This window comes from Electrophorus electricus, chromosome 21, assembly GCF_013358815.1.
Source record: "Electrophorus electricus isolate fEleEle1 chromosome 21, fEleEle1.pri, whole genome shotgun sequence".
Classification (NCBI taxonomy): Eukaryota; Metazoa; Chordata; class Actinopteri; order Gymnotiformes; family Gymnotidae; genus Electrophorus; species Electrophorus electricus.
In genome coordinates, this window is record NC_049555.1 from 8,294,839 (window position 1) to 8,320,844 (window position 26,006).

Below are 26,006 nucleotides of genomic sequence, written 5' to 3' on the forward strand. Positions count from 1 at the left end.
ACCTCCACAGCTCTGGGGGCTGACTCATACACTCACTCGGACAAGACGGTGGGTAGCCGTCCGTCTCTTGATCCGGGAGCGACGCGGCCGCGTGTGGTCTGAGCGACAGTGGCACAGCGGGGATAGCAGGAGCCAGAGGTAGAGCGCCACACAGGCCCAGCAGGAGGCTAGCTTTACATAGAACGTGGAGTAGCTGCCATGAGTGAAGGTGGTCTCCAACACTGCCGTCTCATAGCTGCAGAGGGACGAACGGTAAACGTAAACACACAAGATGCTGTGTCACGCAGGAACAAGACCTCAGCTGGGCTCCGCGCATGTAGTACATGTATTTTCAGTTAGGGATCCACTGGCTTCTGCCATCGGCGTAATCAGGCTGCAAAGTGAATACATTCTCGCTACCCTTCCCTCTTTAACACGGATCAGCGCTTCTGAGCTCTTTAACAACTGACCTGAACCAATTAGTGAGGGTCATCATGACGTAGAGGGAAGCAAGGAAGAAGACAAAATGGAAAAAGAAGTAGCTGTAGACCACACGGCGAGTCTCGTCGTGGATCACCTGCTGACAGCCTTTGTTCTTTTCGTGCATTATGACCTCTTCCACCACTAAGCGAGGGAAAGCCAAATATTGGTGTGCTGCTGTTATTAGTGGTAGAGGACTTGAATCCGCAGAACTGAACTTACCCTTCTCTTCTTCCGGACAGCAGAAACAACAAGTGGCTTTCTGTGAATTCGAACAGACTTAGACTGTGAGAAACTAACTTTGTGAGAAACTAATATTTGCTTAGAATATGGCTCTAAAAATGGCCCAGAAGTGGTTATTAGAGTATTGTTGCCTTTCCGGCGCTAAAAAAAATGGTGCAATATCAGTAACATCACCTGGAACTCATATCGATAAACTTTGATCATCCAAAAAGGTCCAAAGACCTCAGCCAGGTAGGACGCCTCGTTGCTGTAAGGGAATATTAACTGTTAACAAATTGCACATGCATAAGAAGTTTAAAATGATTTGTGGGGTCAGACATGACCACGCTCACCATGCGAACAGCACGCAGCAGTACATGAGGGCGGTTCCTATAATGGCTATGGCATTCCCTTTGTTCTGAATCTCATCCCTACCAACGTTAGGGTGACACATCGTCCTGTTGACCCCCTCGTACTCCGCTAAAACAAAGAACACACACCAAAAAAGAAGGAGCAAGAGAAAAGGTGTCTACTGTGAATTTGAATCACGTAGTAATTTACATTGTAACCATCATGGTTTTCTCCCTGTTTAGAATTTTTGACGCTGAACTCTGAGCGAGTGTTTGCAGTTTTATTTTTCCAGACCATGGCTGAATCCATGTCCACAAACACATGCGCGCACACACACACACACACACACACCCTGCCTTTTCTATCCCTCCGGCTTTGTAAATCAGCCCATGGATTCCAGGACAAATTCCTGCAGTGTCGCATTAAAAGCCAACTCAAGCTGTATGAAAACACAGGCTAATTACAGGGGATCTGAGCAAAGCGCTTACACAAGAGAGGCAAGAATTCTTAATAAGCCCTGGCCAAAGACACAGTACAGACCTGGTTAAAGACAAGGGACCCTCTCCTGGTACTCTGTGTGTGAAGTTTCCTCTAAATCCATGTTAGAGTGTGTGCATGCCATGGGTACAGCAGTACTCTCAGATGAACATACACAGCAGACACAGTTAACAGTGGAGATGAAACTGAACAGGCCAAAGGAGAAATGGACCAAAAGACAATAAAAAAATCTAATAACATAGCATACCAATTGTGTGTAAGCATTAAAAATATATATATTTTTTTTATAGAGGACTGCATCTGAATTTTTCTGAAGCATGCCAAAGTTAAGTTTATATCAACACTAGACTACTGGAGGCAATCCAGTAATCTTTACTGTCAAAGATGGCAGCACCAAGTTATCTTTTGGATGCACACTGAAACAAAACTGGACCATTTAGATCCACATTGGATCGAAATTCTACAGAAGTTTCTGCCTTTTCTAATCCCTACCTCACATTTTAATCATCATGCCATGTCATTCTGAAATGTTCCACCATTTATCTGTCTCAGACTGACTACATTCACTTTTACACATTTTCTGCATATTTAACAATAGATCCAATAAATTGCAAATAGTATTTCTGCCTAAAGCCAGCCTCAGATAAAGAATAATATGATTCTTTTTTGAGTTTCACAGGCTCTGGTTACCTCTATTGTTCCTTTAAGATGTGCTTCACTTCATTCATAGGGAAGAACTCAGAGTCACCATCAATGTGTGAAAAATTCATGACACTTAGGGACCCCTTTGTGCACACTACTGGAGATAGTCAGAAAAAAAAGGAAAATTCACCAATTAATCCCTGGAGAATTCCCCATTCTCTATATTTGTGTGATTTCACTGCCCCTGTCTAACACTCCTAGATAACGGCTTGATGTTTAGCTAATGAGTTAAATCAAATGTGTTAGACCAAAGAAAATAACTGTGCAGAGCCCTAGAATTCATCAGAGAAGTTTTTGATTAAACTTAAGAACCCAGACTGCTGATATTTGGCTTCAATGTGTCCTATTGGCAGGCCCCCATTTTACCTGTTATGGACAATTCAGCAGAACCTAGCTGCATAGAGCCAGACTGAATGAGGCTCTTCTCTGACATGCTGTCTAACAGAATGTAACAACACCGCCAGCATGCATTAGTGTGCTACTGGAATGTCATTTGGTGCATTAAGAAAATGATATGTGAGTCCATGCCAAGGCTGAGAGTGTTCAGGGGATCAGGAAGCATTTCAGATGGAATTTCAGTGTATTCCGATGCCTCGCTGACAGCAGGTCACACCGCACTGTTTTGTTGTGGTTTCATCTTCTCCGTCAGTGCCAGGTGGTGCTGTACCTTTCTCAGGTGGGCGGCTGGACAAGGCAGAGAAGGTCAGGTACATGATGTAGCAGCTGATGATAGAGGCCTGTAGCAGACCTGAGCGGGGCTGCTCTGATCACAGAGAAACCAAACCAAGGGTTACTATCTCAGAAAAACACCTCATCCACAAAATAAGCACATAAATTCTACACATTGGCAGTTTTTTTCTTTATAATTTTTAAATTTGTTTTATTTTTAGGTCGCCAATTTCATTGTGGCTTCAAGTTGGCTAGAGAGTGAGGACAACTCTGCTGGGACTGACTTTCCTGGACGCAGGGCGTCATGGCAATGAAGGACATGATGGCACACAGGCCCAGGTTGGTCCATAACAGTGCTTTGTTGAGACGGCATGCGGCCGGATGCGTGTAGTACTTGTACATGAAGGTGAATGTTGTGGTGGTGACAGCATAGAAGAAGAGCGTGGCGCACATGACCGCTGCGTACCACTTCTTATCCTCAGCTGCTCCAGTTAACCTGCGTGAGAGGGCGAGATAGGAAAGCGGTGTTGTTGCTTCTCCCCAGAGTGTTAACACAGTAAGAGGGCTGCTGGAACCACTGGGTGTTTTTCTTGGACTGGAGCTACATTGCTTTCATGTGAGTACTGCGGTGATGACTTCAGTGGTACTATGCCTCCTAAGATAGACAGCATAAACATATGGAAGAAAGCAATGTATGAAACAGTGAGCCAAAGAAGAAGTGCGTGTGTGCATGTGCGTGTGTGCATGTGCGTGTGTGCATGTGCGTGTGTGTGTGTGTGTGCGCGCGCGAGTGAATCTCTCTTTCTCTATGTGAATAGAGAATGTGACGACTTAAAGCCGACATGCTGCCTGTATGAACCTGTGGGCCTCCTTCGTTCACTTCCTCATTCAATCACTCATTCTGTCACTGCTCTCTCATTCCCTCACTCAAGCTCTCATCTTTTCGCACACTTACTCACCAGTTCTTATTCCAAGTGTGAGCAAAAGCAGTGATGAGGATCAGCTGAATGAGTATGAAGGCAAAACCTCCTACGACTCCAACGTAGTGCCAGACTACAGCGAGAGAGGAGGAGGGCAAGGGCAGCAACCAAAAAAAAAGCAAGGATCAAAACAAAAAAAAACAAACAAATGATCCATCACTTTCTATGACAAATGAACAGGACCAAATCCTGCAATGCACCCTGGAGCACAGAGCCTCTACATGAACAAGATTTACTGCCTCCACACAACAGATACACAACCACATCTTGACTCATCAGGCGCTGACAAAAATCCTCACTGTGCAATTTTGCCTGTAACATGCATCAGCATGCTTGCAGCGCCACCTGGCTGAATTTACAGAGAAGTCTGTTTATATAGATTGTGACTGGTGTAGTCCATGTGTGTACAAAAGCACTCAACTTACAACGCTTTTATTAATTACACTAATCAACACTAAAGTTAATTACTATTTCAATCAAATATTTTAAACCAATTTAGATTCTGAAAAAATACAAATTGAATAAATTACCTTTCCGCAGGATTTTCACATTTACACATACATAATATAGACTCCACCCACATGGTGGATGAGATCTGACTTTTTTTTTTTTTTACCAACACACTAACTCACCATGCAGGAAAGAATCAGTAGGGATATAAAAGGCAGCACCAACCATCCCAACTAAAGTGATGAATTTCCAGAACCAGAACCTGATAAATGCATAGAAGCAGGTGTTAGAGTATATTGTGTATTTACTACCTACACAGTTAGAAGTATATGTGTACATTTTTAAATACCATACAGATGGATAGAGCTTATAAAACATCTATTTAGAGTTCTGGCTGAGCTGTGAGGGTGTATATCTCACCCTGGCATACCCTGCTCAGGCTTTTCTGACCCCTGTGCTCTTTTAAGTGCTTTAGAGCTGATCCTAGAGTGTAGCCCTGATGCACTTCCTAAGAGCCTAATCCCTGGAACTCTATTCTTCAGTTGCAGTAACATGTGATGATAAACATATCAGAAAGGCTCAGGCCAAACACAGCACTGTTTTTAGCAGGTGGATGTGCATTTGGTAGGAATGGGCTCTGGAGTACAGGCTTCTGCTGTGAGCAGATGTGAATGATGAGACATTGCTGATGTTACTGACCCATTGTGAATGATAGCTCGCAAATCCTGGCTGGACTTGACGTTGATGAGGAGGAGAGCCATCATCAGGTAAAAGCAGGCCGTGCCCAAACAGACCCTATAGACGGCAGAGTACCCAACCAGCATCTCGCAGTTACCACCGCCATGGGCTTCATCACACACCATGTTAAAGAAAGGCACCTGAGACATATAGACCAACTCGTGTGTGTGTGTGTGTGAGGGAAAACCATATGAAACAAGTGAATGGGCTTCAAGAGCAGTTCCTGGCTTATCCCCATTGCACGTGCTCTGGCTAAAGGATTAACCACATAATTACTGAATTTGACTTAATACAAGCACAAACTACCAACTCCTGCCAGTGTCAACATCAATGAGCAGTGATGCGGGGGGTGGGGGGACTACGACATGTACAAACAGGCCCATGGGGGTGGGACACTTACTTTCTCCTGCACGACCTCGGAGACAGTCTGTGACAGCATGAGGCAGGAGACGGTGCAGGCCAGGATGTGGAACAGAGTGTATATGCCACGTGTACTGGAGGATGATTTGACAGGTGGACAGAAGGAGCAGCACAGTGTGCAAGGGGTTGGACCACAGCAACAACATATCTGTGAGACAGAGAGAAAAATAAATACTTAAATTTTATTTTATTTTTTTACATATTCTTTAAGAGTTAGTAGAGAAGGTTCGACTTCCGGCTGTGCCCTGTTCTGTCCTTGGCTAGTTACAGTGGACCACGTATTACATTACAGAGGACCAGCCAGCTGGACAGGCATATGGTGCAAACAGGTGCATTGGTGTGGTAGTGATGTGCTTGACTCCACCATGTGGCATGGGGAAAGAATGAGGGATTCAGTACCAGACTGGCAGGTCAAAAGTCAGGCATGGCAAAGGAGAGACAATATTTATAATAATATTAAATCTTGTAATAGAAATCTAAAAATCAAGTTTTACTGTAATTCATAAATGCTGTAAGATCCATAGTCCATTTCCTAAGTTTGGACATTTGTTTGTATTTGGGTATAAGAGTTTTTCACTCAGGGTGGGGTAGCCCATTTGGGGGATTAATCCAGATAGGTCAAAGCACTGGATTTTTATAATGACCTGGAAGACTGGAAAGGGGCCATGCAGAGAGCTGTCGTACATAGATTTGGATTGGGCTAAAGCTACAGCTGTTCCATTTACAGTCCTTCATTGTGTCGGATTAGTGAATGTTTGCACTCCACCAGTCCATTACTGAATTAATTATTGATATTATTAACATCTTTATTTAACCATGAAGAATCTCACTCAGATTAAATTTTTTTAAAGGAGTGCCCTTGTCAAAACAGGCAGCAATACAAACTGTTCCAAAAAAGAGAATTAATGTATTATAGATTTTTTTAAAAATGTAAAAAAATCAAAAAACAGCTCACACAGAATCATTCAAATCACTGAAAAACCATTTTACCCACATCTACTGTTTGAAGAGTATATTTAAAACAATTCCTTGATACAAGTTCTTTAAATTTTAACAAATTCCAATCACTAAATAACTAATAACTAAATGCTTGTTTCCTAATTATGTATGCACAGTGTGAATCCCAAGGATACTTTGAGACCACAGATCATAATTCCCAGTTCCTTTCTGATATATAAAATGACATCGATAAGAAGTATAGATTTATAAGTTAAAACATAACAATGAATTTGCCTACACAGTCAATGAGGATAAATCTGCTGTTTCATGAAGAACATAGCGGTGCATGATCAGCCAACAATTAGTAATAAATCTTAAAGCACCAAGATAAACAGTGTCTAATATACTTAGGCAGTACAAAGGTTTTTCGCTTCAAAAGATAAACAAATCTTATTCCTAAAATAAACTCCAATGTCACATTTCTTTACCAATTGCAAAATAAGGCTTAATGAACCATTTAATACTAAACCACAATATTTGTATGCAGTCACATTTTCAAGCACATTGACCTTTTAAGTTGTAATGGACAAAAAATATTTTCCTTGAATTTGTAAATAACATTTGGAACAAGTTTAAAACTATAAAATCAATGTTGTATAATATTAAAAGCCTTCATCAGAAGTAATGTCATTCACTGATACACTCCACCCCGCTGGTTGAGTGCATTAAGCTCGCCCACCTTTTAGGTAGTATTAAATAAACTGATACACAAATCGGGTCGACATTTAAACCTAAACTGGTAACTTCAACTAACTTGATTCTACAATTTCCACAATATTAGATTTCCTTAAGCCCGCTGACTGATTTCAGCAGATTTTCATACAAACAATATAAATACATTAGAATAATAGTAGCAGTGCTATCTGAACAACACAGAAATTAGGCTAAACCAAGGCTGCAGTTGCGTCGGGCAGGATGCAAGTAAATGTTTTAAGTAAACAAAAACATTTTAATGAAAACTAAAGTAAAAGACGCTAAACATAGAAACAAGCAACCAAGAATATTAAGCAGTCTAAACAGCGACAGACTAACACAACACAAAAGTACCATTTACAAAAACCAACGACAGAAGCACCTAACAAGGGAGCATTTATACACAAGAGAATGAACAGAGGAACGAAACACAGGTGTGGAATGCTAACAAGGGGGCTTCCCGACGTGAGAGAACAGAGCACGCAAAAGAAATAGGTGGCGACACGCGGACACAAAAATAAACAAATGCCACGTGGACAGTGTGCTGTAGTAAGAGATATTCAAAATTGTATCCAAGTACACAGAGTTTCCAGAGAAACAGTAAGTTTCAGACAGAGGTCCTTCATCAACTGTGCAAGCAATGAATTTGTAGTAGGAGGGAGATATATGTGAAATGGTAATGTAAGATGATAAATAACACATTGACTTAAAAAAATACAAACTGATTTGTCCTTTTAATGATCTTTGCACATGAAGATCTTATTTTAAAAGCCCTTAGAGTTTACTACGTTTACTTGACAATATCCATTACTTAAAACTACTTGTTAGCTAGATGAACCTGTAGAAGCATATGAACTTGTAGAAAGGTAATATTAGAAAAATATTTTACATTTTCTTGTATCAGCACTCCATAATTTGTATGATTGTATTGTCATGTCATGTATGTCATTTCTTGTATCAGTCCAGTGCATATTTTTCATCTATAAACATACATTATCTACCACTGACAGAGATAACAGGTAGTCCTTGTAGGACTCAAGTGATCCAGTGAGATTCAGCCTGTTAATTAGCAGATAATGCCTTGCACAGCACCCCTCTGGTTCAGCCACATAGATAAATGGTAATAAGTCCATCTGACCAAATTTAATATATTTAATATAAATGGTAATATGTCCATCTGACCAAATTTACACTTCAAACTGACCTTTGCTGACATGTAGTGTGGCCAAAGATTATTTGATCTGCTGTCAGCATTCAGTCTTCTACCTCAGTTACTATCTCAACTGGATGTTTGGAATAGTGCTGAGGTGAAGCAGCCAAAATTCAACCATTCAAGGTCAATAGGCTCAAAGAGCTAAATGGAACCTCTATAAAGAGTTCACAAAGTGAGAAGCTCCATCAAACAACATTACATTATGAGAGGGTCATCATTATTAATTACATTGGTATGTAAAAGTACATAACATGTTTGAACACGTAGACAACTAGTAATGCTTTAAACAGATATGTTGTCTGAACTGTTATTTACATTGTGGATTCTGAAATTTTCTTTGACAGTTTTTCAGATTTCTCTGATATTGGAGGTATACATATAGGTTTAAATGTCATCCCAAATGCAATTCAAATATTCAAAAGGGAATATGACAAATAGCTTGGCCATCAACCAATATAAAACAAGAAAAAAGCTACCTTAAATGTTGGACAGCATAATGGAAAATATACCTTACCAATATGTATTGCAATATATTAAAAACACAATGGTGAAACTTTGGCACAGTGGCAGTGTACAGCTCTTTAAGTTATGTAGGCAATAGGTCTAGTCATTCAAATGTCTTCCAGCAGGTCTCTCTCACCTGGTAGGCCATCATGTTGAGGAATGACTGTAAACTCCACTGTGGTAGACTACCTTAGCAGTCAACGTGGCCACTTACTGAGTCAGCGTCCTCATTCCAATGTCTTCACTGATCCTGTGTGTTACCCAATCTACCAAAACTTCTCTGATAAGAATCCAGGATGGAAAGTCTGATGTTTGAAAAAAGATGTTGTAAGCAGACTTACAAATGCTTATTTAGTCCTGTTGGGGATCTAAAAGATTCCCTGGGTTTCATTTGCAGTCCATGCAACATCCACCTCTTACTTCACACATGTTCATCTTTCTATGCATATGTGACAAAAACACAAAAACAAAACATGAATGACCTTCCTATGTTCTGTGAACTGGCTGGCAGCAGTGAGCAGTGCCAGTAGAACATGTGAGCGAGGCTAGATGCACCCTCTCTTCACCCAGGGAGATTAGGCAAACAGGGTGCAGGGAGGAGGAGGGAGGCTCTGAGCTTTAGCCCATCTGTCCCACCCTCCCCCCAGTCTCAAGCTACTGCACAAGTTAGAACCACAGCAGAGGGACCCTGCTGGTAAAACAAAGGACTGCTCCAGGGGCTTAATCAGCTCAGGGCAAATAATGTAATTACTCACAATACTGCAATTCTGGTCTTGAGAATAACTTTATATCCCCTTTTGTCATTTAAGTGACACTTAGGGGTCACATCTCCTATGTGAGATGAGCAAGAGGCCACATTCATAATCTGGTTATTAAACCTTGACCCAGAAACAAAAAGACAGAGAGACTTGGAATTCTGAGTGGGGACACAGAGAGGAGCAGATTCAATCACCAATTTCCCTGCATTCCACCACAGACAAAAATGAGAATGTCCACTTTACCAAGGCCGTTTAATTATCCAAACCCCTTACACTCATTAAGGGATATTGCAATGGCCAGCTCTAATTGAGAATTACAAACATTTTGTAGATTTCATTGTTCTATAATAAACAATTGCTTGTTACTGTAGGTTTATGCTGAATTAAGCCACATCTTTGCTGAAATCTATGTCAATTATATTTAAAAAAACTATTAGGAGTAATTATGGCATAGAACATAACAGCAAACCTTCTGTTTCTATAGTTTCTATTTTTCAGTTGCAAGAATCTACCACTGAATTTATATTGGCAAGTCCAGCAAGCCATGTGTCCCAAGTATTGATTTGAGAGTAATATCTCTTTTATGGGTTTTCATTATGCTACATTGCAATCTTCTTTTTTGAAATAAAATCTGAGCCAAACCAATCTATGTTGTGCATAATTTGAGCTATGCACAGTTAATAATTTTAACTCATATCAAAATATCAAAAGTTAAACTAGATATTGACACAAAAATAAAGAAATTGTATAAAACCTGAAAGTGAGTGTATGGTTACACCCCCTACATAATATCACCCAACTGGCTGGATGCAGGATGGCTCAGGAAAGCCTTCTTTCAAAGAATTCAGCATTCATTATGTTTCAGAAACGGTTCCTGTTTTAAGTTTTAATATATAAGACAAACATGTCTATGACACCAAAAAAAGAAAGAGTGAACAAGTCCCCAGCATTTGGAATAGAACTATAAAATACAGTCATCAGCTGTCTTCAGATGTGTTGCTTGGAGATTCCTGATTCATTTATAGTCTGTAATCCTCAATCGGATAAATCACACAGCCATGAACTTCTTTAAACCAATTAGGGCTAAAATAAAGGGGTTGTACTCAACAGACTTTCACTGCCCTTCCTATACAGTTGAAGATGGGACGGCTGGAGGTTCTTTCTCTTGCTGGGGCTTTATAAAAGACAGGAACACTATCCAAACAGTTCAGACAAAAGTGCTGTTGCCAACATGCATTTTAAATCGCCTCACTCTTGCCAGAAGCATTTAATCTATAGTTTGGTGGTCTTTAGAGGAAGGTAAAATGTATCTACAGGAATGAGGCATTTCTGAATGAGCTGGTTCAGGCAGAGATTACACTGCTGTTATTTTAGGTGGACATTTGCTGGATTACAGCAACAGTGCATTTAAATCGTGTTAGCACTTTATTCTACTCTTTAAAAGCTCCAAATTAAGAGAACAACAACCAGCAACAACAAAAATAGAGCAAATACATTACTACATGTAATGAGCATTTTTCCATATTCTTTAAATTCTGTGGAGCTTTGTGTCAAGCCCAAAATTATCATTCCGGTGCTTTAAAAAAAAACATTAACTAATGCTGTTCACAGAGCACCTGAAAGACAGTTGAGTAACCTAAAAGGGTTGAGAACACAGCCTACTGTACAGAAATATGGCAAACAAAAACAACAAATGCACATATCTAAATGGTGAGAGTATATTGCACTTTCAAAGCAAGCATACTTTGATAGCTTTCTTACTTGGGGCCAGAAGCACTGATACCACATCACTCCCACAGTTATCAGGCTCTTGAAAAAGGTCCAAGTCCCCAGGTTTTTTACAGGTCAGTCATACGGCAGGATAAAGAGGTTGGTGGTGATGATGGTGTATCAAGGTCCAGAATCATTTCTTGAGCGCCACGCAGAATTTGCAACCACAACCGCCAGACTAAGCACTTCTGTGACTGGACAGCAGGTGTTGTCTTGTAGCTTGTTAAGATGATTAAGTTGAAGGTGGGGAAACGGACACTGTCGTTATGAGGGACCTGTAAATAGTTCCAAGAGTTGGACTGAAATTGGGACAGGAATTGCAATTGACTATATAAATATGTTTATATGAAATACAAAATATATGAAATTACAAGGTTTACATTTCCATTTCCAGAACCATGGCTAATGAAATGTGAGTCACTCATTAGACGCTTGGTTACAGCAGGGTATTGTAGCCCACGTTTAACAAGAAAGTAAGACGCTTTCACCCTCTAGAGCGTGTTATGTTACGTCAGTGGAGTGTGTTACCGTAATTCCTTCCCGGTCTCTTTTAGTGCTCCCTTTAGTTCCGGGTGTGTATCGACGCAAACATGGCCGCCGAGGGAGACGTGGATTTGGACCTGGAAGCTGAAGAGAATTGCACTGGGAAGCCAACAGAAAAACCACGTAAACATGACAGTGGGGCTGCCGATTTAGAAAAGGTTACTGATTATGCAGAGGAGAAAGAAATATCAAGTTCTGACTTGGAAACGGTGAGTTGAATCTCCTTATGGGCTAACCTAGCTAGCTGACAAAGATTGCTAGACGTATTAGCTAGCTAACCATGTGCGTTGAAAGAGTTTGTAGCAGGATCGTCTTGTGTTCCATAATTGTTCTTGATTATACTCCTTAATTTTGTCTGCTATGGGCAGAATGCGAGTTAGGACATTACCTGTGTTAGCACTGGACCTTATTGCTGAAGTTTAATAGCCAGCTAGAATAGCAAGTTAGCCAACTCGCTAGCTAACCTGATAGCTAATCCGTTTGATATCATGGATGCTGGGAAAAGGGGGGAAAAGTCCTGACTGACGTTCAGTTATTAATCCACGTATGATCCAAGAACGACTCCCCCACCCCTCTCTTTGTTGCTGTTAAGCATCGTAGGTTTTCTGATCAAAGATTTGCTTTTCTCTTTATTTGAAGGCTATGTCTGTGATTGGCGACAGGAGATCCAGAGAACAGAAGGCAAAACAGGAAAGGTGAAAAGACAATCTCGTTTAATAGAATGTGAGACAGTTAATAACGTGGTGTAACTACCTAATTTTTATGAATTTTTAATCTCTGCAGAGAAAAAGAATTGGCCAAAGTTACAATTAAAAAAGAGGATGTTGAGCTCATTGTAAGTATAAAGTGTATTAATACTTGTACAATGTATACAAAATAAAAGATCATGTTTTGATGGACTGGTTTGTTCAACAGATGGGAGAGATGGAGATTCCAAGAGGTGTGGCAGAGAGAAGTTTGAGAGAGCACATGGGCAGTGTTGTGGATGCACTGATTGCACTGACCAACTGAACAATCATTACAACTTTGACTAGTAGCATGGACATCTTGGACTGCCTTTTTCTGCAGTAATGCCATTCCACACTTTAATGGATTTATCATCTGTAATAAAATGGAAATTGCCTATTCACCAGTGCACTTCAGTCATCTCCACTCTCAACTTTTGTAAAGACTCGCTGAAACTTTACTTTTTAATAGACTTTTTTTTGTATAAATTAAGTTTGATAAATCACAACAGGAATGTCTTGGACTTCATTTCTACCCATCGTAGTAATTTATTAGCAATAACTAAGATTTTTTACAAGGTCTAAGCAGAAAGATTCTGTAGGAATCCCTCATCAGATGTACAAAGTTAAAATGCAATAAACCAAGATTCATTCACTCTAACTGGGACTTTACACTTTCAGTGTTGCATACAAAACACAATTCACAAATGGGTGATCGGGAGGCAAAACAGTTCTTTATAACTTTCACGGCTGTCCAAAAAGCCGCTCAGGTCTTCCTCTTCTGCACTGAGGGGCGGTCGAACACATCTCTGACACCCCCTGCCTTCTGTTTGAAAAACTTGCTGTTCTGTGCAGTCTCCTGTGCCCATGCGGAGTCAAACGAGGTGGTGTCTTGGTCCACCAGATGTGTGTACTTGGTGCGTCCTGAACGGCCAAAGTTCTTGACCTGAAATAATGAAACAGCATCAAACATTTTCTTACATCCACATTTACAATTGCAGAGAGAACTATGCTGAGCTATGAGTTCCATAGTAACAGAACCTGATTTTGTTGTATTATCCATGCCAGGCTGATAACACAGAAAACTCAATAGCCTGATACCATTTGTTTGCAGAGCTATGAGTCAAGCTGTAATAGGACAGTGACCACACTCTGGCAAACTGAACTTATGTAATATCCCAGGTACTAAATCTAAATAAATAAATAAATAAATAAAATTGATCAAATGTTCCCACTTTAACATGGCAGAGGTGATGTTTCCCCAGTGGAAAACCATCAGATCCAGATTACAGAGCAATAGAATCATAAAGTGCTACCAAAATCAAATCTAAACCAACCTGCATAACTTTGGGCAGAATTGTTTTGTTGAAGTGGTCCTCAAGGGTTGGAGCACTGAAGTCTCTCTTGAACACATCCTGCTCTTCATCCTAAGATAGGAACAGAAAATGTTTTAACAATACATAAGTACAGTATAAGGACATGCACTCTTAGCTAACTTTTCTAGTTTCACTCACCATGAAGAAAGCTCCTCTGTGGTAGTACTTCTGCAGGAACTTATATTTGCCCTTTATTGCTTTGTTGGTAACAACTCTACCGTTATTACGAAGTTCTGCTCTACGCTCCTCTTCTGTGAGATTGTGGAATCTATCAATCTCTGCTTTCTCCTTCTCAAGCCTAGAGATCACAAGTTACATTCAATTATGCAAGCTAGTGAGATTTGCAAGAACATACTCAACAATAACACATCTCGTATTGCTTTAGCTAAAGGCAATCCTGACCATGTTCATTATGACCAAGAAGGACAAGCACTTACGCTTCACGAGACTCTCTGTCCCTCTTGATTCGCTTCAGCTCTCTGACCTTCCAGGCCTCATACTCTTCTTCCTCATTTTCACCATCTGTGTCCAAGGCTTCCAGGGCAGCCAGGGTGCGCCTGTTTTCCTCAAACTCCTTCTTGGCCTCCTCCTCTACGATCTTCAGGGTGTAGCGGCGCCTCTCCTCAGCCTGCTTCTTGGCCTCAGCTTCCACCTCTTTTTGTCTCTGCTCCTCAGCCTCGCGCTCAGCCACAGTTACTCTATCCTTCCTGACAGGGAAAAGAAGCCACAAGTTAGAAATATGCTTCGAGACATTTCACTTAAAAATAAACATCTGGGGTCCAGTTTTCCAAAAGCACTCCAGCGTTAAGTTCATCTTAAATGAGATTGTGTTCAGTGTGCTTATTCACTCTACCATTTAACTATGATCTTTGTGATATGATACTTTTGGGGAAGCCTGACCCTGACTCCCTTTAACAAAAGGTAAAATCAGTCTTTTTCCTCCCAAAACACCTCTCAAGAACTTCCTGAATGAACAGTGCTATGGACCCAGGGAACATATTTTATAATAATAAAATGTTTGTTCAATTGAATGTTATAACATTCAGCAAATTCTTTATGATTAATCACTGCACAAAAAAAACAACCAAACTGGCTCATCAGTCTGAGCTAAGAATGGTCTGGGTGTGGTCCTAATATTCCAATAAACTTGCCTGTTGACATCCCACTGTCACAGACTTGTAGCTTGCTAGGCTACTCAAGCAGAGTGGAATATAATGTCACAAAACATTGTTGAGAGTTTTCTATGTTTTCTATCAAGATGAAAAAAATCCATAGAGAGTTAGACAGAAGGCTAGTTCTGTGAACAGTGAAAACTTGCAAGGGCTTCACTACAAAATAACAGCCTAGCATTGACAAACAGCTTTTCTTTAGATATTGTCAGTATAGCCTAATCTAATGCCTGATTTAATACATTTGGAAATAAATCCTGTTGGAGGCATCAGGACCACCCATTTTGCATCAAAAGTGGAGAACTCTGGCAAAACAGACTGGTCATTTACTGCACTTTGGAACAGTACTCTATGGGCATACTTTGTATATGTATATTGTGTGCAATAAGAACAATTATAATCTAAGCAGAAAGAAAACATAAGCTTTAGGTTCCCTGGGGCACCAACATGTTTCTTTGTTAACACTGCATTGTTATTAGAATGCATGTGTTTTTTAAATGACCATATTTACCATACATTCACAGGTAAATAACAGAACAATGGAAGCTACTGTATGACCTGATATGATGTAATGGGACGCGAGTTACTCACTTGCGGATGAAGACAGGTTTTAACCGTGGCTCAGTTTCATCCTCACTGTCTGTGTATTCCTCATACTCAGACTCAGACTCTGACTCTTCTCCAGATTTCCCCTCTTCCTCCACCTCCATGATCTCCATCTCCTCGTTCTTCCTCTCCTGGGCTCGCTGCCGCATCATTGCTCGCCGTCTCTCAATTTCCTGCAAAGATAGTTCCCACCAACCCTGCCTTAAGGTGGTTCTTTCTTCATTTTCCACTTTCTGTCCTTTCTCCCTTTTTCTTCATCTTTCTGCTTCTTTTCTTTCTTTTAGCTTTAAGCCAAGTTTATTCACTGTATAAGATTTATCTGCATTTGACACCAACAAATCAATCGACTTCTATTATTGCTTTTTAAAACAACTATACATTTTTGGAAGACAGTTTAGCACCCTTTAATTCTAACAGTGGTCTGCTGGTTGAGCCGTATGGGCATTTTGCTGGGCAGTGGTAGCTCAGTGGTTAAGGTACTGGACTTGTAATCGGAAGGTTGCTGGTTCAAGCTCTGCCATTGTTGGGCCTCTGAGCAAGACCCGTAACCCTCAATTGCTCAACTTGTACTCAGACATAATTGTAAGTCGCTTTGGATAAAAGCGTCAGATAAATGTAAATGAAAACATCTAGAACATGTCTGGCAAGAGACTGGCATGAATCTATTCAAACTCACCTCATCATCCACCTCCTCCTCTTCTTCCTCATCTTCACTGCTCTCCTCTCGCTCAGGGTGCCAAGTTCCTTCATCTGAATCCTCGCTGCTCTCAGGAATCAGCTCTGGTTCAGCTATTTGTCTGTGTCGTGCCAGTCTGACAGGGAAAGAAACATGTGGTGCTTATATTCATATATACATCAGAGTGCAACTGAATATGATGAAAACTACCCCCCCCCCCCATAAAAAACCCAGATAGAACATACTTTTCTTCAACATCTTCTGTTGCACGGTTCAGAAGACGTCGAAGACGAGGATCCGATATTTCCTCCTCTTCCATTTCAATCTCCGGTTCGGCCTCCTTGCCTTTCTTAACAAACTGGAAGTCCTCTTCCTCCTCATCTGAAGACTCCATTGGAGCATAATCTGGCCGTTTTCCTGACACATATCTCTTTACCTTCACCTTTTCCATAGAAATTTCACCTATAAGAATAAAGAGATAAAAAGCTTACATAAAACCTCAATGTACACCAACCCTCTATAAAGTTCAGTCAGTGAAAAGCTTTCAGTACACAAGTCATGGCTAATTATAATTGGGTTTAGTTTTTCACCCATTATAATTATCCCCTGCCTTTTGGTGTTCTAATGTTCCTCAAAGGAGAAATAAAACAATTTACTTTAAACATTGTTTATAATCTCTAACAGCGTTGTGCGCTTTTTTCCCTAGGTTTTATTCTAGAACGAGTATGAATTTGTGATGAATTTGTGTCTACTGGACACCAATATTTTGTCTATATCAACTCAGCTTCTCCATTAATAATATAACCTTGTATACCCTGAAAATATTTTTATCAAAATGCTTACTAATATCGTTAATGTAAAATAGCTAACCTAGCACGCTAATCTAGTAGCTAGCTAACATCAAATGCTTTTTAAATCTTTACGATACTTTGTATAAGTGTTTTTCCAACCTCAACATTTTACCACGACTAAGTCTTCAGTGTGACAATGTAGCTTAGCTAACTAGCTACATAAAATTATTCTGAACGTTTCACGTTAGCTTCGCTAATAGCAACCTTTGCTAACTTTAGCTAGCTAGCTGGTCAATTATTTGAATGTTACCTTTTTCATTCCGAACCGGTACAGCTCCTGCCGTGGATTGAATCGGCGGCTGTTTGACATTTAGGGCGTTTTGTCCCGACATGTTCGCCTTTTAAAACAGGCCCGTAAAACAAATGTAAAAAGTACGTGCGTTAACCAGACACTCCTGGATGTTTGTTGTTTAGCTGCGGTACTCACAAGAAGACTAGAAACGTCACCTACGTAATTGAACCTGACCCTATCAGTGTCCGTCTGGAAACAAAAATGTAAACGTAAAGTTCCTAGGCTTGTCGGCGCGGTCCACTGAGCAGTTTGGTGACCTTCAGGCAGTGGCTATAAAACAGCTTCACCCGATGCTAGCTCGAGTAAAAACATTATGCTCAAAAAGCTGGAGTTGTTATGAACCTAAAAAGTGTACCCCCCCCCCCCCCAAGACCAAGAGGCAAAAGTGTACCAAATAATCATAGTTGGACAGTGGCAAGAGCCATCCTAGGGTCACAAATTCTCCAAACTAAAAAATTTGATGGTACCTAAATGCTAGCAAACTATTGTTAAAGTTTGCCAGAAAAATACCACAAACTGGAGCAATACTATAGGTCAGATATATAACTTTTAGTGCAATGATGCATTGGCTATCACTTTACAATCTTACACATGTAATTAAAATTGTTCTAAAATGATCATTCATTTAATAAACAAAGTTCACTTTATAACCTATGCCTGAACTATATTACAAACGTACTAAAGTTTAGACACGTATATTGTAAAAATCACATTGTAAAAGATTATTTTTAAATCATGTAAAAATAAATATATTATAGAAAACAGTGTAATCTGTATCTTATTCTTGTCAATAACAGTTTATTACAGTCATTGGCCATCTTTATTCTGCAAAACAATACAGTTAACACAAATGCATGGTCTGATTCATAAATATAACAGGAATTTATCAGTGCTTACAAAGTTATAATAATTGAGTAGTGTGAGGTAGTGCTTTATCAGTGTCATATCTCCAAGCCTCTCTCATTGAAAAGTTGCAGAAGCTTTACTTCGAGCACAGGGTTGGTTCCACGAAGCCCTTTTACTACTTCCGCTGCCCATACAAAGTACTCCTGAACACGTTCAGGTGTCCAACCTGTCAATAAACAAAAGGTGACATTTTTAGGAATACATTTTAAACATTGGCTGGGCCCTTCCTCCTTGTCTCAGACATTTCTTGAGCTGCGAGAAAGCATAACACACCTACAGGCGTGCAGCGATTAAGGTCCCGTAGATTATACAACTTGTCAGCCAATTTGACCAGTTTGGCCTGGTGACTGCAGTAAGGTGCATGTTCCACTTGCAGGCGTTTTCTTTCATGTTTAGGCAGCGATTTGTCATCAGTCACTTCCTGGACAATCCTTGATACTGTATTTCCAAACACAGTCTCTAGTTCTTCAACAGTCGTGTCTGTATCTTCTACAGTGTCATGAAGAAGTGCTGCCTGTATTACAAGACACACAGGTCACTGCAAGTAGTCAGTCACTTTTTACAAATAAACTAATTAGGCTAACACAATTTTATTTCAGTTCCTAAAAATATATTTGAAACTCAAAGACATTCCTGACTCACTTGTAAAACTTCGATATCAGTGATTCCACCTTCGTGGCTCAAGATCCTTGCCACCCCTATGACAAAATTCAATATCGATTATACATATTAAAACTAAACAGAGTGACTCAGTAGACTTTGGCTTTGAAACCCTCAGTAGCCTACCTATGGGGTGGTTGATGTATGGGGTTCCTTCAGGGTCTTTGCGACGCTGGCATCGATGTTTCTCTGCAGCGAAGCTTATGGTTTCCAACAGGACTGCCGACTCTGAACTCATAACTACACTCGGGGGGCACAAATATCGCTAGAGATGCCTATTACTATTTATTAATGTGACGGTGTAGTCAGATTCTTGGTTAGCAATACGTAACGTTAGCTGGCTGTTTCTCGCCACCGAAACCTCAACTAGCCTGTATTGGGTTTTGTGCGTTCCTTTAATTTGTCCGTGCAGAAACGCATAATTGTCATTCTATTAATGTGACTTCCGCAATCAAAGTTGCAAGGTAATGTGCCTGTCATTCGTAATTGTTCGCTAGCTAGCAATTTTCAGTCGACTGTGAGAGATTACCTCCGAATATGTTGAATAAGGCCAGGCTAACGTTAAATGATCCTGTCGGCGATTGGTCTAGGCTGTGTAATTAGCTTTAAAACAGCTTCACACTGCAAGATAGCTAGTTAGCTGTTTTACATCAGTGAACCAGTTCATCTGGGCGCATACCCGAGATGCACGGCGATGTCTCTAAAGTTCAGAGCATAGTTTTTAAACATTCACATTAACAGCATGTAGTGCTGCGAATCCTGACTACGTGCAGTTAAGTGGCATCTGTAACTAGCTACATTGTTGCTTCACAGCTAGCAAGCCAGCTAGTAATGATGATAACGATAACGTTTCTAATGTACGTTTAACTGCGTACAGAAAAAAAACATGTGTCTGTTGTGCAGAGTCCCACATGGCACAGACTGACAGGAGAGATGCTCCCGGACTTCCCGACTTTTCATTACTTAAAAGACTGGCCAGGGACCAGCTTATCTATCTGCTGGAACAGGTTCGGAGCAAACTGTCTTTAAATAAAGTGCAACTGTCAGGTGACTGCTGGTATTAAGTTAAGGAAATGACTGTTTGTATTTTGCGCCCGAAGCTGCCAGGGAAGAAGGACTTGTTTATTGATGCAGATTTGATGAGCCCGCTTGACCGAATTGCGAATGTCACCACACTTAAGGTCGGTTTAATTTAAAATAGGGTTATAGAAAAATATGTAAACTGAAAATATCGGGTATGAAAAATGAATAAATATCCCTTCTTTTAAAATAGCAACATGAAGTGGACAAACTGTATAAGGTTGAGTTAAAACCAGTCGTCAGTGTTTCAGATCAGTAAGTTTCCCTCTCATCTGGCCCTCCACGATAAAATATCCATTTATGGCGTTATTAGCCAACTTGGGTCATTATTCTTTGTCCTTATAGACTGTGCTTTTTGATACGTCCTCGAATACAGACTGTGAAATGGATTGCAGGTTAGGCCAAATTTCGAACAGAACATAATCTGTGTTACAAATCAAGGTGAAAACTACGAGGAGTCGTTGTATTAAAATACAATTCATGTTCGGTCAATTTTTGCAGATGTAGTTAAGTCGGACAAGGCAGTTGGAAGATTCAGAAGATACAAAATCATATTTACTCCTCAGAAGGTAAGCTCTTATTAAATGAAATGATTAATTATTGTGTGTTTTTTCTGTGTCTTGGCGTACATACATTGTCTGTATAGGTTATATTTTATGTATAAAGTATATGTTTATATATTAATTGTTCACTGATCGTATAAATAAGAAGGACAAACGGTGTCATTGATGCGAAGCTATTTCAGTGCTAACAGCACCCCCTGGTGAATTATGTTAAACACGAATGAATAAGCATGTGAGTGTAAAAAGCCAGGTCCCTGAGGTGCCGGATCTAAAAAATGTAGTATTCCTATATCTGTACTAATTACATATGGCAAATTTGAAGTTTAAAACTTGAATTTCCTACTGAATACGTGATGAATGCCATTTCTTGCAGTTCTATGCATGTGAGACTGTTTTGGAGGAACAGGGAGTCTATGGCGGTAAGAACTCAAAAGTATCAAATAAAACAGATTTAAGGCAGATTTATTGAGCTCACATGCTACTCTAAAGACATTGATGGGATTTTTCTGCAGATGTGACTTCTGATGAGTGGGAATTCTATCTTCTTCCACTTGATGATGACATCATCAGCCTAGAACTGCCTGAATTCTTTAGAGATAATTTCCTGGTAATATTTGCTTACTGTGTGCATTCAAATGATGATGGTCTAACTCACAGCTGAGAAAACGATTTGATTTGCAATATAAAGCAGCCCAATGCCAGTTTTTCGTTTTCCAGTAGGTGGTATTAGTGAATAGGAATAGATTAGAATCAGTGAATGGCACATATCTTTTCAAAAACTCTGCTTTGTATGAAATAAAAGTCTTGGCTGGGCAGTTAATGACTGGTTATAAAGTTGTGCACAGTTACACCCACATTGTGGAAACTCTGTTAGCCCAATTAATCAACTGGAAGTTTAAGGATAGCTTATTGTTGTATTCTTTGGTATGTAATTATTTTCTATGATTTAAGTGATTTTTCCAATCACTAGGAAGGAGATCAGCGCTGGGTGACTACTGCAGGAAGTGCATTACGCCTGTTACATTTCCTCTTTGGCCCCTTCTCAAAAGTCTATGGGATTGGACGATGTGCCAAGGTGAAAGCTGAGGGGGTGGAAGGAAAAACAAGATTTTTTGTACAGAATATCTTTAGCCCTTTACTACTTTAACATGTTTTGGCTCCGTGTAGATGGTGTATGAGTCATGGAGGGAGCAGGTGGAGGATGGGGAGAAGAAAGCGCAGAATCCTGACATTGGAAATGTTTTCCTCATTGATAGAGGTAAGTAAGCCAAAATAGTGCATACTGTTATGTTGTTACATATATAATTCATGTAATGTCCAACATAATTGATCAGTTTTACTTTTACAGATGTGGACTTTGTTACACCTCTGTGCTCTCAAGTTGTTTACGAGGGACTGGTGGATGACATTTTCAGGATTAAATGTGGTATGTAGGGGTATGCTTTTGTATTATTGATAGTTATGTATTTATTTATTTTTTAAATCTGCCAGCAGCTTTATTAATTTGTAATTTCTTCTTGTTACTTCATTTGGAGTTAATTTTGACTAATCCCTACCATTTGCTTAATAGGTAGTGTCGAATTTGGTCCTGATGTCACATCCACTGACAAGAGTCTAAAAGTGATGCTTAACTCACAGGATAAGGTACATGCTAGAGAAAGAAATAAAAAAAAACTGGAATGTGGGTTTGGGCTTGGGTTTGGGTGGCCTGCATAGGTGGGAGAAACCCAGAGGAAGAAGGAAATTTGGTGGGAGAAACAGAGAAAGAAAGCATAAGAAGGACAAGAAGGAGGGAGGATGCAAAATTTGGCACAGAAGAAAAGGGGGGAGTTGAGTGGTATAAAAAGAGAGGTGAACTAATGGGGTTACAGGTGTGGTTTTTCTGCCTTTTACAATGTCCATGACTGTGCTTATGGTTGACTTTGTTAAATGCTTTATTTCAACAGGTATTCAATGAAATTAGGAATGAGCACTTCTCCAACGTCTTTGGCTTTTTGAGTCAAAAGGCCAGAAATCTTCAGACAGCATATGATGTAAGTCTTTAATTATCTGGTAAATTTTTCACATTATGTGTCCTGAAGCTGTAAAAACCTTCTCAATTGTGTCCAAAAATGAGTCTCCATAACAACAGACATCAACAACCGGAACAATCCTCTTTCTCCTTTTATCGTCTTATCTGCGTATGTAATAGAAACGATGTGGTATGGATATCAAGCAGATGAAGGCGTTTGTTGCAGAAGAGCTGAAAGGCCTGAAACAAGAGCACCGTCTTCTCAGCCTGCGTGAGTTACATGCAAGTCCCTTTGGCTATTTTGATGTAACTCTTTTTTTCTTAATGAATATCCTGGATGAGTTAATCTTGACTAGTGCATGGGTGGCATCTTTTTAACCATTTCACTGCGAGTTATACTGTGTATGACTATGAATGTGACAAATAAACCAAACTTGATGTGAAGCACAGGCAAAAAGGACTTACTGACTACTAAATGATGTCATAACAGACATTGGTGCATGCGAGTCCATAATGAAGAAGAAAACAAAGCAAGACTTTCAGGAATTGCTGAAGACTGAACATTGTAAGAAATGTTGATTCACATTAAATAACACAATTGTGTATTCTTCCAATTATTCATTCATTTATTTGTTAGAAGGATGGACAAATATTGCCTCTTAATTTAATGCACATTTTGTGGGGTGTGTGTGTGTGATTTAAGCTTTACTTGAAGGTTTTGAGATTCGTGAATGTATCACCTACATTGAAGAACACATTAACAGACAGGTACATTATTGCAACAGCAGAACAATTTAATATCAATCAAATACCAGTTTTTCCATGAATAAAAAACTGTCACTAACAGTGAGTTGTTTATTTACATTACAGAGAGTGAGCATCTAATGTATATTATGAACTAACACTATATAACATAATATAATGCTTATATAATGCTTCATACATCAGGTGTCGATGATCGAGAGTCTAAGACTCCTTTGCCTGTTGTCCCTTACTGAAAATGGTGAGGCTTATGAGTTCTTATAAACAAGTCATTTAATAAGTTTATTTCTTTCATTATTTTTATTGTTGTTATTAATGTTATATTTGAGATGGCCAGCTAGATTACCCTTTTTATAATTCTAGTTTTTATATGCTATTGTATACTTTTTCTACATTAGGACTTCTCCCGAAAGACTATCGGTCCCTGAAAGCTCAGTACCTTCAGGTGAGTTGATACAAGTGTAGATATAGTTAAAAATTTCAATTAAATATATATATATTTTAATTGGATAGTATTTCACCTTAGAGATCTTTCCACAAAGAGCCTTTACTAAGTATACTATAGTACACTTCTTACAGCACCTTTACTGAGTATACGTTCTTGTAGAATACTGTGTTTTACAGAGCACATATTGTCTTAAATTTCGTTTAATGCATGATAATTATGCCTTCATCATTTGATGTCTGGTGTTTGAGAGTTTGTTAAACTTGTTTATCCTGCTGTGCGCAGAGTTATGGTATAGAGCACCTGCTGAGCTTTGCCAATCTGAGACAGATTGGTCTGCTGGTAGAGCAGCAGCCTGGTGAAACACTAACAGTCATGGAAAGCAAAGTGGGCAAACTCGTTAATGACAAGACTGCCGGTGAGATGCACAAAAATCTCCTCCTCTCTCTGTTTCTTTCTCATGCACATACAAACACATGCAAACAAGCCACATGCAAACAAGCCACATGCATATAGCGTTTGAGAGAAAAAGATGTCAATACCTCCACACGTTTTTCTTCCTTTTTTATTTTTTTTTAGGAAAGCTGACTGATGCTTTTTCCTCCCTGGCCAAGAAAAGCAATTTCCGAGCCCTGAGTAAAAGGCTGATGCTGGTATGTAACATCATAGATTATCTCCTATTATGTTAGTTGGCAAAGGCAGTAATAGACTTTGCATTTTTATTCCACGATCCACAGATACCCAAGACAGGGGAAGAATATGACCTCCGTGTCCCACGAGACATGGCCTATATCTTCAGCGGTGCTTATATCCCTTTAAGCTGCAAACTGATTGAACAGGTTGGTGCACGCAAAGCAAGGGTATAAACTATAACTTTAACATTTTCTTCAGACTGAATGCAGCATAAATGTATTTATGTTCACTGTGCAGGTGTTAGAGAGGGATGGCTGGACAGGGTTTGAGGAGGTCACACGCATGTTGAATGGACATGAGTTTGCAGTAACAGGTCCTGAGCATCTCTCTCTCTCCCTTTACACTTCAAACATCTCTGGCAGAAGATTACAATTTTCAGAGCAGTTTGCAGGAAATTATTTTATTTCAATTAAATTTCTCTTTCTTTTGAACATCATTTTGACTGTAGGCCTGGGCCTGGGAAACCAGTCCCTGCTGTCTTAACATTAAATGTTTTATTCTCACTCTTGCTTAGAGACTCAAAATGTTTGCCTTTCCTTTTAGGAGGCAACAGTGGGACTGAAACAAGAAACAAAACAGACCCTCAGAGGATTATTCTTGTGATGTTCCTAGGAGGATGTACTTTTTCAGAAATTTCAGCTCTCCGCTTCTTGGGCAGAGAGAGAGGTGAGCAAGCTTCTGAAGGAAGATCTGTTTTAATGAATGAACTGCTCTCTAGTGTTAACACAAACATAACTTTTCCCCTTGCTAAAGGTTGCAAATTCATTGTGCTGACCACAGCCATCACGAACAGTTCCAGACTGCTGGAGTCTCTGCTGGATAATCAGGGGTGAATCTTCAGTGGTTCATGTTACAGGCTAAAGGCATCACAGGAGGGAAGTGTGAAGTCTGCAGGACACAGCTGTGAGGAGGCTTCGAAAGGACACCCCCCCCCCCCCCCATAACATGAATACCATTGACAAAAAGCACTACATGTCATTTCAGTGAAAAATGAGTATACATGTTTAGATTTAGGAATGAAACAAAAATTATTATGAAAACCTCATCAACAGGCCTTCCCGTTGCCAACTCCAGATGTAATGTTCATGCTCTATTTGGAATGTGATATGCAGTGTAATAACCAGCAGGGGAAAAGATCAATATTGATCTTAAATTTGGGTGCATCTGACACTTAAATCAGATTAAAGTTTGTGAGCATTGCATCTTACAAAAATGATTAATC

The 26,006-nt window shown here is 39.7% G+C and overlaps 5 protein-coding genes across 7 annotated transcripts; 2 read left to right on the forward strand and 3 right to left on the reverse strand.

Annotated features, from left to right (window-relative positions):
• Position 1: 1 nt before the first annotated feature.
• Positions 2-9,425, reverse strand: serinc4 (serine incorporator 4). Of its 2 annotated transcripts, none has more exons than XM_027013828.2 (12): positions 9,113-9,425; positions 5,470-5,637; positions 5,031-5,126; positions 4,514-4,593; positions 3,861-3,954; positions 3,186-3,397; positions 2,900-2,995; positions 1,035-1,161; positions 877-949; positions 682-721; positions 450-603; positions 2-235 (listed from the first exon to the last, which is right to left on the reverse strand). In XM_027013828.2, the coding sequence occupies exons 1-12, from the start codon at positions 9,127-9,129 to the stop codon at positions 25-27; spliced, it is 1,368 nt and encodes a 455-aa protein (XP_026869629.2). In that variant the 5' UTR covers positions 9,130-9,425; the 3' UTR covers positions 2-24. The 2 variants fall into 2 exon arrangements, with proteins under 2 accessions (XP_026869629.2, XP_026869628.2); XM_027013827.2 differs by having other exon boundaries at positions 5,031-5,209; positions 9,035-9,425.
• A 2,568-nt stretch (positions 9,426-11,993) lies between these two features.
• hypk (huntingtin interacting protein K) lies at positions 11,994-13,355 on the forward strand. The gene is made up of 4 exons (XM_027013847.2): positions 11,994-12,178; positions 12,609-12,664; positions 12,753-12,804; positions 12,885-13,355. Exons 1-4 carry the CDS (start codon positions 12,017-12,019, stop codon positions 12,978-12,980), a joined length of 366 nt encoding a protein of 121 aa, XP_026869648.1. The 5' UTR covers positions 11,994-12,016; the 3' UTR covers positions 12,981-13,355.
• On the reverse strand, positions 13,220-17,819 carry mfap1 (microfibril associated protein 1). Its single transcript, XM_027013846.2, has 8 exons — positions 17,623-17,819; positions 16,767-16,983; positions 16,522-16,657; positions 15,831-16,018; positions 14,508-14,777; positions 14,209-14,368; positions 14,032-14,121; positions 13,220-13,640 (listed from the first exon to the last, which is right to left on the reverse strand). Exons 1-8 carry the CDS (start codon positions 17,702-17,704, stop codon positions 13,461-13,463), a joined length of 1,323 nt encoding a protein of 440 aa, XP_026869647.1. The 5' UTR covers positions 17,705-17,819; the 3' UTR covers positions 13,220-13,460.
• Positions 17,820-18,442: 623 nt separating this feature from the next.
• On the reverse strand, positions 18,443-19,610 carry hddc3 (HD domain containing 3). Of its 2 annotated transcripts, none has more exons than XM_027013837.2 (4): positions 19,357-19,610; positions 19,213-19,268; positions 18,844-19,084; positions 18,443-18,736 (listed from the first exon to the last, which is right to left on the reverse strand). In XM_027013837.2, the coding sequence occupies exons 1-4, from the start codon at positions 19,466-19,468 to the stop codon at positions 18,606-18,608; spliced, it is 540 nt and encodes a 179-aa protein (XP_026869638.1). In that variant the 5' UTR covers positions 19,469-19,610; the 3' UTR covers positions 18,443-18,605. The 2 variants fall into 2 exon arrangements, with proteins under 2 accessions (XP_026869638.1, XP_026869639.1); XM_027013838.2 differs by having other exon boundaries at positions 18,595-18,736; positions 18,848-19,084.
• A 22-nt stretch (positions 19,611-19,632) lies between these two features.
• vps33b (VPS33B late endosome and lysosome associated) lies at positions 19,633-25,991 on the forward strand. The gene is made up of 24 exons (XM_027013834.2): positions 19,633-19,694; positions 20,134-20,237; positions 20,331-20,411; positions 20,504-20,565; positions 20,656-20,705; positions 20,812-20,879; positions 21,247-21,292; positions 21,386-21,480; positions 21,844-21,948; positions 22,041-22,131; positions 22,222-22,299; positions 22,444-22,517; positions 22,820-22,906; positions 23,065-23,155; positions 23,375-23,449; positions 23,588-23,652; positions 23,833-23,887; positions 24,045-24,091; positions 24,377-24,509; positions 24,671-24,744; positions 24,829-24,930; positions 25,022-25,097; positions 25,328-25,450; positions 25,538-25,991. Exons 2-24 carry the CDS (start codon positions 20,142-20,144, stop codon positions 25,615-25,617), a joined length of 1,854 nt encoding a protein of 617 aa, XP_026869635.1. The 5' UTR covers positions 19,633-19,694; positions 20,134-20,141; the 3' UTR covers positions 25,618-25,991.
• The last annotated feature ends 15 nt before the right edge of the window (positions 25,992-26,006 follow it).

Bases quoted from the DNA above. Each gene is read 5' to 3' on its own strand.
- serinc4 (XM_027013827.2), bottom strand. The intron at 3,398-3,860 runs GTGAGTAAGTGT...CCTCTCACGCAG, and splicing joins CACACTTGGAATAAGAACTG to GTTAACTGGAGCAGCTGAGG. The intron at 236-449 runs GTCAGTTGTTAA...GTCCCTCTGCAG, and splicing joins ACCCTCACTAATTGGTTCAG to CTATGAGACGGCAGTGTTGG.
- hypk (XM_027013847.2), top strand. From the start codon at position 12,017: ATGGCCGCCGAGGGAGACGTGGATTTGGACCTGGAAGCTGAAGAGAAT. The intron at 12,179-12,608 runs GTGAGTTGAATC...CTTTATTTGAAG, and splicing joins CAAGTTCTGACTTGGAAACG to GCTATGTCTGTGATTGGCGA. The intron at 12,665-12,752 runs GTGAAAAGACAA...TAATCTCTGCAG, and splicing joins CAGAAGGCAAAACAGGAAAG to AGAAAAAGAATTGGCCAAAG.
- mfap1 (XM_027013846.2), bottom strand. From the start codon at position 17,704: ATGTCGGGACAAAACGCCCTAAATGTCAAACAGCCGCCGATTCAATCC. The intron at 14,778-15,830 runs GTGAGTAACTCG...TTTCCCTGTCAG, and splicing joins AAACCTGTCTTCATCCGCAA to GAAGGATAGAGTAACTGTGG. The intron at 14,369-14,507 runs GTAAGTGCTTGT...TGTGATCTCTAG, and splicing joins GACAGAGAGTCTCGTGAAGC to GCTTGAGAAGGAGAAAGCAG.
- hddc3 (XM_027013837.2), bottom strand. From the start codon at position 19,468: ATGAGTTCAGAGTCGGCAGTCCTGTTGGAAACCATAAGCTTCGCTGCA. The intron at 19,269-19,356 runs GTAGGCTACTGA...ATTTTGTCATAG, and splicing joins ATACATCAACCACCCCATAG to GGGTGGCAAGGATCTTGAGC. The intron at 18,737-18,843 runs GTGTGTTATGCT...GTTTATTGACAG, and splicing joins TAATCGCTGCACGCCTGTAG to GTTGGACACCTGAACGTGTT.
- vps33b (XM_027013834.2), top strand. From the start codon at position 20,142: ATGGCACAGACTGACAGGAGAGATGCTCCCGGACTTCCCGACTTTTCA. The intron at 21,293-21,385 runs GTAAGAACTCAA...ATTTTTCTGCAG, and splicing joins GGAACAGGGAGTCTATGGCG to ATGTGACTTCTGATGAGTGG. The intron at 24,931-25,021 runs GTTGGTGCACGC...TTCACTGTGCAG, and splicing joins GCTGCAAACTGATTGAACAG to GTGTTAGAGAGGGATGGCTG.